The 15,973-nt window shown below is 54.0% G+C and overlaps 5 protein-coding genes across 5 annotated transcripts; 3 read left to right on the plus strand and 2 right to left on the minus strand.

Annotated features, from left to right (window-relative positions):
* Positions 1-446: 446 nt before the first annotated feature.
* Positions 447-5,750, minus strand: J4E90_009542 (uncharacterized protein; the record flags this gene model as incomplete). The annotated part of the gene is made up of 1 exon (XM_051439061.1): positions 447-5,750. The coding sequence occupies one exon, from the start codon at positions 5,748-5,750 to the stop codon at positions 447-449; it is 5,304 nt and encodes a 1,767-aa protein (XP_051287138.1).
* Positions 5,751-6,624: 874 nt separating this feature from the next.
* Positions 6,625-9,138, plus strand: J4E90_009543 (uncharacterized protein; the record flags this gene model as incomplete). The annotated part of the gene is made up of 1 exon (XM_051439062.1): positions 6,625-9,138. The coding sequence occupies one exon, from the start codon at positions 6,625-6,627 to the stop codon at positions 9,136-9,138; it is 2,514 nt and encodes an 837-aa protein (XP_051287139.1).
* A 227-nt stretch (positions 9,139-9,365) lies between these two features.
* J4E90_009544 (uncharacterized protein) lies at positions 9,366-10,580 on the minus strand (the record flags this gene model as incomplete). Its single annotated transcript, XM_051439063.1, has 1 exon — positions 9,366-10,580. The coding sequence occupies one exon, from the start codon at positions 10,578-10,580 to the stop codon at positions 9,366-9,368; it is 1,215 nt and encodes a 404-aa protein (XP_051287140.1).
* A 278-nt stretch (positions 10,581-10,858) lies between these two features.
* Positions 10,859-12,529, plus strand: J4E90_009545 (uncharacterized protein; the record flags this gene model as incomplete). Its single annotated transcript, XM_051439064.1, has 1 exon — positions 10,859-12,529. The coding sequence occupies one exon, from the start codon at positions 10,859-10,861 to the stop codon at positions 12,527-12,529; it is 1,671 nt and encodes a 556-aa protein (XP_051287141.1).
* A 2,400-nt stretch (positions 12,530-14,929) lies between these two features.
* Positions 14,930-15,512, plus strand: J4E90_009546 (uncharacterized protein; the record flags this gene model as incomplete). Its single annotated transcript, XM_051439065.1, has 2 exons — positions 14,930-15,077; positions 15,130-15,512. 2 exons carry the CDS (start codon positions 14,930-14,932, stop codon positions 15,510-15,512), a joined length of 531 nt encoding a protein of 176 aa, XP_051287142.1.
* Positions 15,513-15,973: the final 461 nt, after the last annotated feature.

Raw genomic sequence — 15,973 nt, forward strand, 5'->3', positions numbered from 1 at the left:
GCGGAGGCTTGAGTATACAATGCAGATTATCGGCGAGATAGGAGCTGGGAGAAGCTGATGTAGGCGGTAGGCTTATTGATGGTTGTGAGAATGTCGTTGGGATACGTATCGTATTATACCAGGCTCAAACATACTTCCGCCTAAGTGTACTATGGATGAGATGTCGGAACCTTGGTTCGTGATGGTTGACGACCAATCGAAACATCAGCTTACCGACGACAAGCCGTAATTCCAGCTTTTCCATCGACGCACATGCCACCGAAGAGAATTCCAGAATAGAGTATTAGAAATTGGATTGAGAAGAGAAAAGGACGTCGCTATTCTAAAAACCCGCTAAACACACCATGGTATACGCTGCGCCGTCATTATGTACCCTGGGCAAAAAGCCCGAACCAGTCATGTACCCCAATCGTAATCTCATTACCAATGCAATCCCTCCTCACCCATTACTTCCAAATCTGCCACTTCTTCTTACGCTTCGGCACCACGAAGCTATCCTGACTCATCTCCTGCTCCTGTCCGCTGAGACTAGCCTCATCGTCATCAGCGCTATCGAAGCTATCTTCATCTTCGTCCTCGTACCTGCCTCCGCCGAGGTACTTTGCACCTACTCCTGCAGTGCCGTTGCGTTGGGGGTAGGCTGGGTAGGAAGAGGTGCGGTCGTAACCGCCTCGTTGTGGTTGTGCGGCGTAGTCGGCACGTTGGACTGGTTTCTCGGTGTACTCTGGGTCGACGACTTGACGCGGTGCTGTTGCGGGATGGGTCTTGCCGTCTCGGCCTCCGCTGGAGAAGTAGTCACCGCCGGCTGTGTCTTGTCGTGCTTGGAGACCTTGTCCGTCTCGCGAGTAGGGCGAGTTTGGTCCGGCGCCGACGATCGCTGGATGCGGTGGGTATGATTCCCGCTTCGCCTTCCTTTGTGTTTGTGCAGGTGTATGAGCGGCTACATGGGCATCGTGCTCCCACTTCTTGTCGTGCGAGTGTTGGTTCAAGATACCACCCATGGATCTTCGCTGCACTTTGGGCTCTATCTCTGGCGAAGGCGCAGGGAGTTGCGACTTGTGAGACGAGTTATAGGTAGGCTGCTTGCGCGTGGAGGCGGAGCGGGATGGCATCGCTGTCGCTTGGGTCGCAGTCTGGGTAGCGGGAGGAGCGACCGGCATGCTGACGTGCCGTTTCGCGGCCACGTTGTCCCAGGCAGCAGCCCTGGACGAGGTACCCGCAGCTGCATCCAAGCTTCGTCGTCCTTGACTTTCTGGAACGAGATCGCGGGGGATTCCGTTCGTTTGGTTCGGAGCTACAGTTGCAGCTGCGTTAGCATGGAAGCCTGAACTTAGACGGTTCTCACGGGCAGTGGGAACGGGAGCTGCAGGGCCAATGGCAGTGACAGGAGCAGGTTCAGAGCCACGCCTGTTCTGAGACCCCATACTCGGCATGACTATCCGAGGTCCGACCTTGTACCTTTGCTGCGTGCGCTCTTCCTCCTCTTCACTAGACATTTCCCCAAGCTCACTTCCGCTTTCGCTGCCCGAGATGGAATTCCCATCATCGCCGATTGTCGCTTTGCGCTTGCCACCGAAAGAGCCAAAGAAACCACGGGATCTACCCCTTTCTTTCTCGACGACGCCCTCCTCAGGCTCGACATAAGTAAGCGCTGGCACGAGTAGTCTGTAAGGCATTGTGATACCGGCCGGGTCGTGCTGCGACACCTCAACGTTGAGACAGATATCAAGACCACCCTCAAGGTTGACATATGGGCCGTGGTGTCGCTCAGTCTTCTTGGTCAGTACGCTAGGTCGGCGATGGAAGGTGGAGGGTCGATCTTGAGACACACTATGCCGGCTTAGGGGAGGTGTTGCAGTTTCAGACGTGTCAGGACGGGCGACATCTACTGACGCACGGCGACGGAAGAGCGATGTCAGAGAATTGCGTCGCGAACGAGTGGGTCTCTCAGGTTCTGATCGATCGGGCGAGAACGAAGACTGTGGTTGATGGTGGCCGATCTGAACTTCATCGGCAGCGGCATATGAAGGGTTGTTGCGATAAGACACAGGTGGCCCGCGGCCTCTTCCTGAAGGTCTTCTCTGTTGGCCACTGAGTCTTCTCACCAGCTGCCCTGGCGCGAAGTCTGACATCGTTCTTCCCATGCGCGGCCCGTTCGCAGGGGTTGTGGGTGGCGATGGTGTTTCTGATGGTGAAGATCCTGGCTTGTACTCTCGAATGCTACACCAATTTCGGTGTGGTAGTAAATGTGTGTTGTTCCTCTTCTTGCCGTCGACGCCGTGAGTGAAGAGGGGGATCATGTCTTCATCTGTGTCTGAATCGAGATGGTGTATCTTGTTGCGCTTGTTGATGATGTCTGCCATCACGTCTGGAGGCGGTGTGTTGACAATAGCGGAAGACACAACATTCGGCATGTATCTGTGATCCTTGTCCTTGGGAACGTTCAGCTTCTTGTTGCTGTAGAACTGTCCGACTGCCGCCAGATGCACGTCACCACCGAGTATGGTAACGCGCACAGATTTGGTCGAAGCAATGTGTTGCAGCTCTTTGATGAACCAGTTGCGCTCTTCTTTGTGGTGCTTGGCGGTCCAATGATCGTCTAGGTCATCCAGGATCTCGACGCCTCCATCGAACTTGTTGACGAAGTTGCCCAGCATTCCTGCGCGACCAAGAGCCTTTAGAGGGTCCATAAGCCTGCTTGTGAGGATGTTCTCGAGGAAGTTCAAGCGGGGGTAGGCAATGGGTACTCCAAGGAGCACGATCAGGTGCTTAGTCTCACCCTTGATAATCTCATCTTCCAGACGATCGAAGATGATGTCGTAGGAGTCTTCGGTGAGAATTTCGTCACGCTGTCGCTCTGTGCGGCAGTCAAGACCAAGGAAGGCTACCTGGCGACCGAGTTGCATGAAGACGCTCCGAGAGCGCTCCTTAATATACGGGCCAGGACTCTTTCCAAGTACCCATGACGGTTCGGTCTTGTCGGTTTCGGCGGGTACAGACTGATGTTGGAAGAGCATGTAGTATTTGAAAGCAACGGCACCAACACCGGTGAATACTGGTGTTTGCATGAAGTGATGAGGGTATGATCCGAAGCCGTCGATAATGTCGTGGTCATCCCAGATATTGACCATTGGGATCTGGGAGTTGGCCATGCCAAACAAACCCTGGGAAAACCACATTGCATATCGATCGAGGTAGAACTGCTCCAGCTCGTTCTGCATCTCCTCAGAGAATGTCTGATGGTGCTTGTGCATGGGGTTCCTGTTTTCAGTCCATTGTCTGAACAAAGTCGTTTGCCTCATTACAGCGTCGTTGTAAATCTGATCACCTCCACCGATCATCACATGAAATGGGCGGGTTTGGTGCGTGTTCAGTACATCGCGCCACATCGGGTCTGGACCACAGAACTCATTCGCTTCGACAGTGGCCGAGAAGCCGTTGCAGCTGTGAAACATGATGTTCATAGACTCTCCTTTGGCTGGGACCCAAAATCCAATGGCAGGACCTTGGTTGATCTTGTAGGCAATGCGTGTCTGAGTACTGCCAAGTTCGACTTCGATGTTGAAGCGCCAGAAGGTCACGCCTCGCTCAGCATACAGGCGTATACCGGGGAAATCACGGACTTTGCCAAGCTTCTCGCCGTCCTTCTTGTGAATGCGGGTTGACTTAGAACCCGATCCGTTCGTTGTGCTTCGAGTCGTGGAGAACAAACCGGTGTCGTCTTCGATGCGCGATAGGTCTTCATCCTCTGCGAGTTCGTCAACCGGCTTGACGTATAGCGCCTCACCAGTACGCGACACTTTGACTTGGCCTTCGATGGGATCGACGTAGGATGGGTCCAGCTGGTCCTGGCTAATTTCCTCTGGCGGAGGCGGAAGTATGTCCATTGGCTGCTTGAACAATCGCAACGTCGGCGGCTTGGCATACGAAGAAGAGGCGTCAACAGTAACGATCATGATACTGCCTCTCCAGATTTCACGCTCACGTCCGGGAACGCTACGATCTCTCCGAAGACCGGTGTAGCGTAGGAGCGGTCCACACTTGAGGTATAGTGGTGGATTGAAAGCAGTGTGTGTGGGGGCATCGTCGGCATAGCCATCGTAAGTTGGCTCCGCGTATCCGCCTGAACGTCTTCGTCGAGAGGCCTTGCTCTCTTCCCACCATGCTTTGTTGCCGCTATTGGCTTTGACTGGAGCGTCTAGATCTAGATCGTCTGCAGTAAGGAGACCGATCGGTGCACTTCTCCATTCCTCGAGCATAGGAGCGGGTGTGTAGGTCCTCTCCGGCTCACTGTGATGGCGGGAGTAGCGATGTTTCTTCTCGGGATCGTGCTGCTCTAGGTCCGACTCGGATTCGGAGAACATGACGCTCTTGCGATTGGTCTGAGGGACAGGCGGAATGGGCGGTATTTGAACGGTCTGGGGAACGGGAGGGATCTTGCGTGGTAGTTGCTGGGTATCATTCTCTCGTGGTGATCCTTTGTAGTCGATATCATTTTGTTGCATTTCCATCTGTGCAGCCATGAATCCACGGCTGTCTCTTCTCCCCTGGCCCCTCTTGCTCTCCGAACGAGATACATCAGAGGGTGTCGAAGTGTCGCGGACACCTACCAGACCAAGGCCCGCGGGGTTGGCTACGGGCTTCCTGGGCATGTTCTGCGAAGGCAGCATACTCCGATCGCTGTAGCTGCCAGATTTCCGTGAGCCCGCCGGTTCCTTTCCCTTCAAGCTGCTACCTCGCGGTATGGCAGCATCAGTATGCGGTACCGGCTGGTAGGCCATGGGAACAACCTGCGCTTTTTGCATGGGTACATGCTGAACGGACTGAACTGCTCCTCCTTGCGCATCCGAGGGGTGCCATGGGTCGCTAAGGTCATAGGCATAGCCGTCGTCCGATTCCAGGTCGCTCATGGGCGGTGACATCGGTGGGGACATTGGCGGGGACATGGTTTTGTCCTGGAACGGCATAGACACCTGGCGCCTGCCGTTGTTGGTCGGAGCAGAAGCGTTGGATGACTTCTCCGGTATGGGCACAGACACGACGCGTTGCTTTTGCGCAGCTTCTCGCGCTCGTCGTTCTCGCATCTCCGCCTCAGCCTTCTCTTGCGCGGCCAGTTCCGCCTCGAGTATCCGTGCCCTTCTCTCTTCTTTGCTGATATCGTCTAGCTTCCCCTCCAACTTTTGCAGGGGCGATCGGTCGGGCACAGAGGGTCTGCGCTGAGAGCCGCGTCGCTGGACGGTCCCCGCCAACGGTTCGGCTGGCGCATAGGGTGGTGACCGTAGCTCGTACAGTCTGTTGGCAGCTGTTTGAATAGTCGCCTGCTGTCTGCTCGGGTTCAATTGGATGGCTGGGTCGCGCGATCGGCCAGAGCTTGAGCGCGCGGGTACTTTGACCCCTCTGGCATACGGGTCCCGGTATGAGGAGGGTGGCGCACGAGGTACTTCTGGGGCAGCTGGCACAGATTCGCTCGTTGCGCCTGTCGTCGGGGGCGGAATATGCCTGCTCTGCCGCCGCCTATGCCCGCTGCCAATGGTGACATTGCCATTCAAGGGCACAGTTGCGACCGGGCGCGCAGTGTTGCTGGGTACGGTATTCGACATATCGGGCTCTGGTGGGGATGCGCCTGTGGGTTGCGCATCGGCTGGGCGGCGGTAGGATTTGCGCTTCTGGGGATTGCTGTCTGGAACTTCAAGGAGAGTAGGATTGACGGCCCGCGATGCAAAGGAGCCGCTGTTCCTATTGTTTTCCATGATGCGACGAGATCATGGGATCGGTAATGGCTACGGTGAAGCAAGCGGGGCGTACCACCGTCCTGGGGAGATGGGACGAAACTAGGTCGGGCGCATCTACGTAGCTAGGTTACACTATCACATGCGGTCTTAGATACACGTCTCAATTGCAGTCCTCGATGGTGGTAGCTACCTAAGAATGTCGGGTGCGGAGAGGCGGCGGAGGTGTGCTGGGGTGCAATATGCGGTAGCGATAATGGACGGCGCAATGACAGCGATGTGTCGCGGGAAAATCAAGAGATGCTAAGTGCAAGGACATAGGAAGAGCGGTACGGATGCAGGGTCGGGGCAGTTATCCATGGCCAGCGCATATCGCAGAATGGTGGTGGCGGGCGCGGTAGAGGAGGCTGGGGCTCGAGCTGGACGGCAGCATCTTGGACAGACAGGCATCCTCCACACGGCGACCGGCAAGGCAAGGGCGGCGGCCACTAGCGCCGCAAGGGGAAGGCGTCCCGGGGGTCTCAATACAGGCACCTTGCATGCGAAGAAGCCAGAGAAGTGTCAAACATCAACGTTTCAGTCGCCGACTTCCTCGACGTGACGCCCCAGGTGCTTCTTCCTCCTCTTTCACACTACTACACTACGCCTGTATTGTTCCCCCGCCGCACTGCACTCGGCGCGCGCATAGGCTTTTCGGTCCATCTAATACCCTGTCGTCGTAATCAGTCTCCTCAATAAGCTCAATACCGACGACCCTCTCGACTCGCCGCCCACGGTATCCTCACCACCCACCTACGCATACTTCCTCAGCACGCGCTGCCACGTCACGCCCTACAACCCTCCACGATACATGACCGCAGCCGGCTGCACTTAATACCCTCTCGGCGCCTCCGCCATGCGCATTCACTTTTGGAGCCTGCTGACGGCAGCCACACTGGCTACTGCGGGAAGGCACCTGCCACCCCGCAACTACTCGAGCCACGACTACTATGCCGTCCACATCTCCCCCTCCGCATCGCCCTCAGACCTCGCCGCGCACCTCGGCCTGACGTACGAGGGCCCCTTTGGCACACTCGAGGACCACCATGTCTTCAAGGCCCCCAAGCACGAGAACGACATTATAGACGACGCACAACAAGAACTCAAGAGGCGGCGGCGGAAACGGGAAGTCGGCCCCGAGTACCACCCTCTCGACAGCGTCCACTTCACCCAAAAGCAAAAGATCAAGGCGCGGCACTGGAAGCGCAGCGTCATCCCAGAACTGCCAGAACGGGGGCCCCCTGTTACGGATGCCATCAAAGCTCAGCGGGAAGTAGCGAGCCAGCTGCAAATCAAGGACCCCATCTTCGAAGAGCAATGGCACATCTTCAATGTGAAGACGCCTGGGAACGACATAAACGTCACCGGTGTGTGGCTGCAGAACATCACCGGCGAAGGCGTTACCGCATGCGTTGTCGACGATGGCCTGGACTACACCAGCAACGACCTCAAGGACAACTTCTTCGCTGCCGGCTCCCACGACTACAACGACCACGAAGACCTACCGACCCCGAAGCTCTCCGACGACCGCCACGGCACACGATGCGCGGGAGAAATCGCCGCCGGAAGGAACGACGCCTGCGGTGTCGGACTTGCCTACGACGCGAAGATCTCGGGTGTGCGCATCCTGTCGGGCGACATTACAGATCTCGACGAGGCACTCGCGATAAACTTCGAGATGCAGCAGAACGACATCTACTCGTGCTCGTGGGGCCCACCCGACGATGGTAAGACCATGCAAGCCCCAGGCATCCTCATCGAGAAGGCCATGGTCACAGCTGTTCAGAAGGGCCGCGGCGGAAAGGGCTCCATCTATGTTTTCGCGGCAGGCAATGGTGCTGCGAGCGACGACAACTGCAACTTCGACGGTTACACCAACAGCATCTACAGTATCACCGTCGGCGCCATCGACCAGAACAACGGTCACCCCTACTACTCCGAAGCCTGCTCCGCACAGCTGGTTGTAACATACAGCAGTGGCGGCGGCGATGCCATCCACACAACAGACGTTGGCGCAAACAAGTGCACCAGCCAGCACGGAGGCACATCGGCTGCAGGACCCATTGGTGTAGGAGTATTCGCTCTTGCGCTCCAGGCCCGTCCCGAGTTGACATGGCGCGACATGCAATGGCTCGCCGTCATGACCGCTGTTCCCTTCGATACACCCAGCGACTGGACCAAGACCTCAATCGATCGCATGTTCAGCCATCAATTCGGATACGGAAAGCTCGATGCTTACGCCATCGTGGAGAAGGCGAAGGAGTGGGAGCTCGTCAAGCCCCAAGCATGGTTCTACTCGCCCTGGATGCACGTAAAGAAGGCGATCCCTGAAGGCAACCAGGGTCTCGCCAGTGTTTTCGAAGTCAAAGAAGACATGCTCAAGAAGGCCAACTTTGCCCGTGTTGAGCATATCACGCTCACCATGAACGTAGAACACGAGCGCCGTGGCGATCTCAGTGTCGAACTCCGATCTCCAAGCGGCATGGTTTCGCACCTGTCTACCGCACGCCGCGATGACGAAGCGCCATACGGCTACATCGACTGGACCTTCATGTCCGTCGCCCACTGGGGAGAGAACGCCATTGGCAACTGGACCGTCATAGTCAAAGACGTCAAATCCGGCAACATGAAGACGGGCACCTTTACCGACTGGAAGCTCCGCCTCTGGGGTGAATGCATCGACGCCTCCAAAGCCAAACTCCGCCCCATCCCCGACGAGCACGACGACGACGATCACGACAAGATTGATGACCATCCGGCGCATACCACTAGTATTACCATACCCAGTGGTACCTCACCTACCATGACATCCATTCCCGATGACCACCCCGACCGTCCCGTGAACCAGAAGCCCTCTCAGACACCAGCTAACAGTGGTGTGCAGACGACGACTTCGGCGACTGCGAGTTCCAGTGCCACGGCGTCTGCTGATCCATCTGAAAACTTCCTACCTAACCCCTTCCCCACCTTTGGCGTGTCGAAGCGCACCCAAATCTGGATATACGGCGCTCTCGCCCTGATTATAGTTTTCATGGCTGGTCTCGGCATCTATTTCTTCATTGCTAGGCGCAAGCGCATGAAGGACTCGCGCGATGCGTACGAGTTCGAGGTTCTGGACGACAACGAGGCTGGAGATGAGGCGGGTTTGCTTTCTGGTGCTGCAGGCAGGAAGAAGCGCGCGAAGAGGGGTGGAGAGTTGTATGATGCTTTTGCTGGCGAGTCTGATGAGGACCTGCTGAGCGATGATGAGGGTAGCGAGGGCCCGTATCGGGACCAGGATAGGTTTAACGAGAAGTATGCTCAAGATCAGGATGAGGAAAGCGATGAGGACAGTGGCAGTGGAGCGAGCTCGGCGGGCAAGAGACAGTAGGAACGTCTCCAGCTTTAGCATCAGCTTTTTTTGTACAGTGGTTTTATGCGAATCAGATCATTGGGCGGCGTCTCTTCTTTGCTTAGACGCGTATTTACCTGCCGTCTCAGTGACGCTCACACGAAGTATACGCACTAAAACAAGTGGTGTCATCAGACCAAGATAGATAATGAGAAATTGGGGGTATCATATTTGCGCGCATAACTTTTTCCCAAACTGAAGAAACTCTAAGCAACTTTCCTTCCCACATTGCCTACTCCTCTTCCTACAACGCTAACAACAATTTCTTCCCTCTCACCGCCCGCCTCCCTGAAGCCCCATGCGCTGCCACCGAAGACCTTGGAGTCCCGCGCGAGTTGTATAATCTCCTCGCTGCCCAGTATATCCTTGCCCAGCGCCACTCTGCCCACGTCCTCACTACCCATAGCCATGAGCATGAGCACCGTAGGCGCCGCAACGTTCTCCACGCATCCTCCCTGCGATATCTTCTCGAGGAGCTGGTATGCGCATTGCTTGCCGATTTCGTCTGCGGGCACACCACCGTCGGGTGGTGAGCATACGTCCGCAGAGTATATACATCCCGTGCTGGTTTCCGCAACGAGACTGATTCCGAAACCCACGGCGCCCTTCACTTTTCCGCTGGAGTGGCCTTTGGCGTTTGTAGGTATTAAGGGCGCGGCGCTGGCGTCGGAGAAGATGTACGTGTCTGGGACGAATTTGTTGAGGATGCCTCGCGCGGTGAAGGTCATGCGCTCGTTGTTGCTCTTCGGGACTTCGACGCAGTAGGCTACACCTCGTATCTTTTTGACTCGTCCGGGGTTCAGTAGGTGTAGTGTCTTGGGCAGGCGGACTTGGTGGTTAAAGACGAGTTGTACCTCACCGCCTGCGCCTTTGCCGCCTGCGGGCGCGGAAGAGCGCTTGAGGATGCGCAGTTCGATGTTTCGCTCGATAGCGAAGTTTTTGTACAGTGGGAGGATTGCGGTGCGGACGGTGTCGGCGGAGACGTCGCCGGCGATGGTGGAAGCTGTCACGCAGCCTTCGCCGTAGAAGACGACGTGCATGTTTCCTTTGCTGAAGGGCGCGAGAACGCAGAGTGGGATCAACCACCAGCTCACACCCCTCTTTCTGCACTCTGCTGGTATCTCGTGTCTGATCACGCCGCCGCTGGCTCCTAGGCCCTCGGCGCTTCCGGTGATGAGACCCGGTCTGTAGACTAGTGTCGTACCCGTCATGCTGAATTGAACCTGCGAGCCGTTCGTCACCGAATCGAGCAGCCGGATGAAGTTTGTCTCATGGCGTGTTAAGCCGGGTGTGGTCGAGGAAGAGCGAATTTGCGAGATGCGAACGGGTCGGCCGGTGAGGGTTGCTAGGAGGAGGCGCGAGATTATATGCCGATGACCAGTGAAGTTCAAGGGCTGCTGCAGCGCTTCGTCTAGAGCCATCGTGAGGATATGCCGGGGGTTTTGGTGTTGTATGGGAGGGTTTGCGACCGAAGTTGGCAAGTTCTGGTAACTTTTTTTGGCGGAGCTCGGGCGTTATCGATAAGACGGACTAGCGCGAACGCGGTGTTCGCGTTGGGTGGAACGGCGGAAGGCGCGTTGCTGCATGATCTCGAGTCCGTCTCGGGAAGACTATACATTCACGTGCGCAGACATCGCAGTACCTCGAGTACGCATCGTATCTTTCTCTTTCGTTCGGTTTCCTTCATTCATGCGCGGCAATGGTATACCTGACGAAGCAGGCGCCGAAATTGTTAAGAAACATTGGTGGAAAGCGGCATGCTGGCGAGGATGATCACGAAGAACCCGCGTCCAAGAGGCAGGCGAATGACAACACTTCGTCTACAAATCAGCAGGAAGAAATCGATATCAATGCCGAGCCCGTGTCCTCCGACAATGAATCGCATCCTCCCCCTCCTCAACCGGTCCAGCCCGCGAAACCTACAATACCCACATCGAAGAATACCGAGGATACAACTCTGAGAAGACCTCAGAAGAAGGCTGCGAGAAAGAAGATTGGGATAATACGTGCGCCCACGAGTGGGACGTATCAGAGTGGTCAAGCGCATAAAGCCACGACGATATTCGACGATTCCAAGGAAAACACACCTGCGTCGTCTGCAGGGTCAGCCAACGATGGCCCGATTAGTTGGGGTATGGAACACACTTCCCAGAAGACCAATAAGAACAGCAAGGGCTATAGTTCGAAGACCAAGAATATACACGCAGCACCACCTGCGAAGAAGTTTGGGAAGGCAGCGCCAAAGACTACGGGGCAGACCTATGGAATGAAGAATAAATCGCGGATTGGCCTGTCACAAGCTGGTGACGAGAGCGATGCCAGTTCCATTGGTCTAGACGACGAAGAGCTCTTTGCGCTGCCAAAAGACTGCGACAGACCACAAAACAATATCGATGGACTGCGTAGACCGAAGAAGAGGGTGAAAGAAGCAAAAGCCGAAGGCGGCGATGCTACACCCAAGATACTCGAAGGCGAAGAGCTGGACAAGGAACTAGGAATCACTCCAATGAGCCCCAAGTCACTGAAGAAAGCAGAAAAGGCAGCCAGAACCGCCCAACTACTTGGTCAACTCAACACCTGGAAGGAAAACCAGGAACCACCATCCTCACAACCAGATTCCAGCGCACCACAAGAAGCCCTCGACGACATTAGTAGCTACATCGGGAAGCTTCCCGAGGTAGAGGAGGAAGGCTCACGATGTACATTATGTTCAGAGCCAGTCGAGCAGGACGAATACTGGAACTTCTGGAAAGGCAAGGATAAAACTGTGAAGAATAAGTCTGCATTTTGCCATGCGCACAAGAAGAAGTCGGCACAGAAGGAGTACACACAGAAAGGATACCCGGATATTGACTGGAAAGCACTTCCTAGGCGAATACGCAGGAGCAAGGCGACTTTGTTACAAATACTCAACAATGACCGGTCCAGTATACACAGAGATCGCTACGAACCGCTGGCATTGACTGGAAAGGCGGCTGCCGTACCTTCAAGACGAACAGATCTGGCAGAAGACGTACAAGAGGAACTGGAATCATATGCTCTTGACGAGAAGGCCGCTTACCCGGGTTACTATGGTCCTCACGGCCGTCGCGTTATCACAGAAAGCGTCATGGATACTCTCAAGGTCGAGATGAAGAACTGCAAGGATCGCGTCGTCCAAGCATCCGGTATCGCGGCCTTTGTGCAAGCTGTCATGGTGCCTGAAGCTGCGATTCTGCTCATCATGGACGACTGTTCTGTGGGCAGGGAAGAGGCCGATGAGATCAGGGAGAAGACGTATGATATGGGTCTTTTGCTGAACGAGGAGATTGAAGATGTGCTTGAAAGACAGGATGACAGTGATGACGAGAACGAGTATCAGTACAAGTGATGGAGCGAGTCATGTTGGGTGTTTACTAGGTTTGTCGCGAGCGTTGTTTCTTTGGCCTCGGGCACACTCTTTTTGCGCTCTGTGCTTTTCGCGGCTTTGTCCTCATATCGCTGCGTATACTGATACCCAATACTATTTCTACGCCGCTTTCATCGTGTGTGGTTCTTTCTTCTGCTTCTGGATCCCGAGCACTTGCTCGCTACATATCGACTACGCTACTTCAGCAGTCTACTCAAATTACCGGTACAGTATACAGATCCAGATGCCCCGCTCATGGAATGGACCACCATCCTATTGCAGTCGTCACGCCTTCCTACAAGCACGCAAACGCACTTCTCTTGGCACAACGTCTATATCAACACCGCTCTTCTGCCTGTGGACATCCTGCCCCATCTACTGCCTTTGCACTGTTTCAAAAATCAATCAATTAAACGATATGTGTCCTGGCCTCGAAAAGTCTCCCACTCCGGGTTATGTCAACGTTCCTTTTCCACGGTTCAAAACACAACCGAAGAGTGTCTATGTGCATACATCTCCAAAAACGCCATTCGATGTGTCCATGATCTGTGGATTTCGGACCCTTCGATCGGCCTAAAAACGAGTTCAACCCTTTTATGTCCGCCGTCGTGGCCCCGGCTCACGATATTTAAGTCTCTGCCGCCTCTTCTCTCCATTGTTCTTGCAAGAACACGAAAAACCTTCTGTTTTACCAAAACAAAGCCAGAAAAGGTACATGGTCTGTTCCAAAATTTTGTGGGGATGAAATGATGTCTGTTCCTCGGTCTTTCCCTTTCGCCAAAGATGTTCCAAAAACCAACTGCGACGCACCGATATGTGCTAAAACATCGTCAAGAAAATTTTATGATGCGTTCAATCCCTCAGGTTACACCGAATACAGTCTTCTACTCCAAGTCTCTTCATTCCACCAAAACGACGAGTGTCAAAGCATATGCGATCCCACATTCTCAAAAAGTACAGTCAATCTCGATATGGCCATGCTTCTACTCATGATAATCATGTGAACCAAAAAGGAACGTTACCCTAGTCCATGATCGGGCGGTTGCGTCGGCTTCCTCTGTGCACCGCTGAGAAGGAATAGATCGCCATCCACATCGCCATGGCGTTGCTCTATGCTAGTCCAGTTGGGTATAAATATCACTTCTGGTATACCCGCTTTCATTCTTCCATTACCCTGCTTTCCACACCAAAACGAAAAACTTGAGGAGTTGGAGACATGACTTGCTTCGAATAAGACAACGAACAGTATGATGTCTTTCGCTGTCTGCCTGCCGCGAGCTACCAAGAAGAAAAATCTACCAGCTTATGTTGGTGAGCTGTTGGTGAGCTGTACTTCAAAAGCTCCAACGTGTACAAGATGGCCGCCCCTGGATCTTTGAGATCGTGTGTCCAAGTTATTTGCTGCATCCTGCTCGTATCCAGAAAAACCTCGGGAAATTCGCCTTTAAAAAAACTTGCAGTTGACGCAGACATGACGGCTTCGGTTCTCCAAAATCCGAGCACAATGTTTCATGCCAGATACACCGCTTTTGGAAACGTCAAAGACATGTAGCAGAGCACATGGTATTCAAAAACACCCACAATCAACACATGCGCTGATAGTGCGCCTCTGCCGAATATATAACTCCAAACTTTACTCCGCTCCTCTTCTCTTCTATTCTAAATCTTCCTCCGCGTATTTTCTAAAAAGAGCAGTTGCACCCGTCCATGATCTGTTCTGAGAGTCTCGGTGCAGATATTGTATGTTCAACCTGCGAGCACGGAGTGCTTTTCCAAAACACTCAGCGATCAGCCTGATGATGTTGGAGTTGGCAGCCTCGATACACACCAAAACTTCTTTGTGACAATGACCATGATGTGGGTGGTTTAGCAGCGGCTAGACACAGTGTCACTGAACTGGCTCGAGTCGATAGCAGATGCGCGCACATGGTATTGCTTGACATGTCTTTTCCTCTTCCTTGGTTTGGTACCACAATTCTGTACCAAAAGTCACCTTCAATGCTACTATAGGTGGCACAACTTGTATTGTATTGTCTGAAGAATATTTCAGGGCTGGAGGATACATTTACTTAGGAAGTGTGTACTTGTTAAGATTCGATAGTATGTATACGCCACGCATTCTAGCTACTCCGAAGCAAGATCATCGCAACAATCTTTCGGGAGAGCACATGTCGAGCAGAATTTACACCAAGCTTTGCGATAGCTCACCGCGCGCGCTACAGGTGAGAGGGCTCAGCACGTGGGAGATACCTGGGTATCCACTTATATAAAGTGAAGGTGAGAGCGAGATTTCAACTTTTGACTCTACACTCCTCTACAACACAACACACCAATACACCAAATACTACAACCGCCACCAAGATCATTCAATACAACATCATCATGGCATCCCCCAACTCTTCCGCCGAGATCTGGCTTGTAGAAGTGACTACTGTCCCCCGTCTGTCCCCCGAGGTCCAGGCCAAGGTGGCCCGCCTCCAGGCAGACACTCGCGAACTGGTGGCCGAGAGAGACAGGTTTGCAGCCATCAGTAAGTACTGCAGAAACAAGTGTTATGAATTCGAAGCTGATTGATCATCTAGACGCACCCTTCCTCGCCGCCGGCGGTGATCCGGACAACATCCCAAACCCATGGCGCCTCACACCAGCACGCCTAGACAACCTCCTCCGACTCTACTACGGCCTTAAGCCTCACGATCGTTCGTTTGACGGTATCTCTTTCGGTCTGTACTTTGGCAGTGTCAACGGAGTTGCCAACGGGGTACCTATCGGCACCCGCATCACGTCATTCAACATCCATACTCAAGTCACCAACCTCAACGAAATCTGGCGTATGATTCACTGCATCCAGGACTCCGATTCGTTCGGTGAAGGTGGCATGGGTCTCCCCGCCCACAGCGAGGGAGAGCTCACGTTCAACATAATCGTCAAGATGACTGGAGCCCGAGCTCCTGCTTCAGCTTAGATGGTTGGACATACCAAGACCCGAGAAGATCTCAGTGAGGAGGCGGAGCCAAGGGCGACATTGGGATGATTTACAGCCAACATGTGAGCGCTGGAAATCAGATGGTTTGCAAATTCTCGACCTCAGGGACCAAAAAAGCAGATGAGACTAGGAAATGATCGAGGAGTGGAAATGAATGGTTATTTTGTTCTGTGGAACCAAGACCCTATTTCAGCAGCTCGTCCAGACGTCTACAACGATTCAAGTGGGCTACACTCAGATACTTATGATAGCTCGTGTATGACTTCAATGGCAGGCAGCCTCTTAGGCTCTCGTTCAAGAACTTCACGTAGTCTCCAGGGCCATGTTTTGTGCCCGATAACTCCTTCGTGAAACTCCTTGTATAACTCAAAGTGGTTGCAAAAGTTTGAGTTCTTCACGAGTTAGTATCTTTTAGCCTCCACAGGTACTCGAAATCTAAG

The sequence above is a fragment of the Alternaria incomplexa genome, assembly GCF_024043165.1.
Source record: "Alternaria incomplexa strain BMP 0042 chromosome Unknown scaffold_16, whole genome shotgun sequence".
NCBI classification, from domain to species: Eukaryota; Fungi; Ascomycota; class Dothideomycetes; order Pleosporales; family Pleosporaceae; genus Alternaria; species Alternaria incomplexa.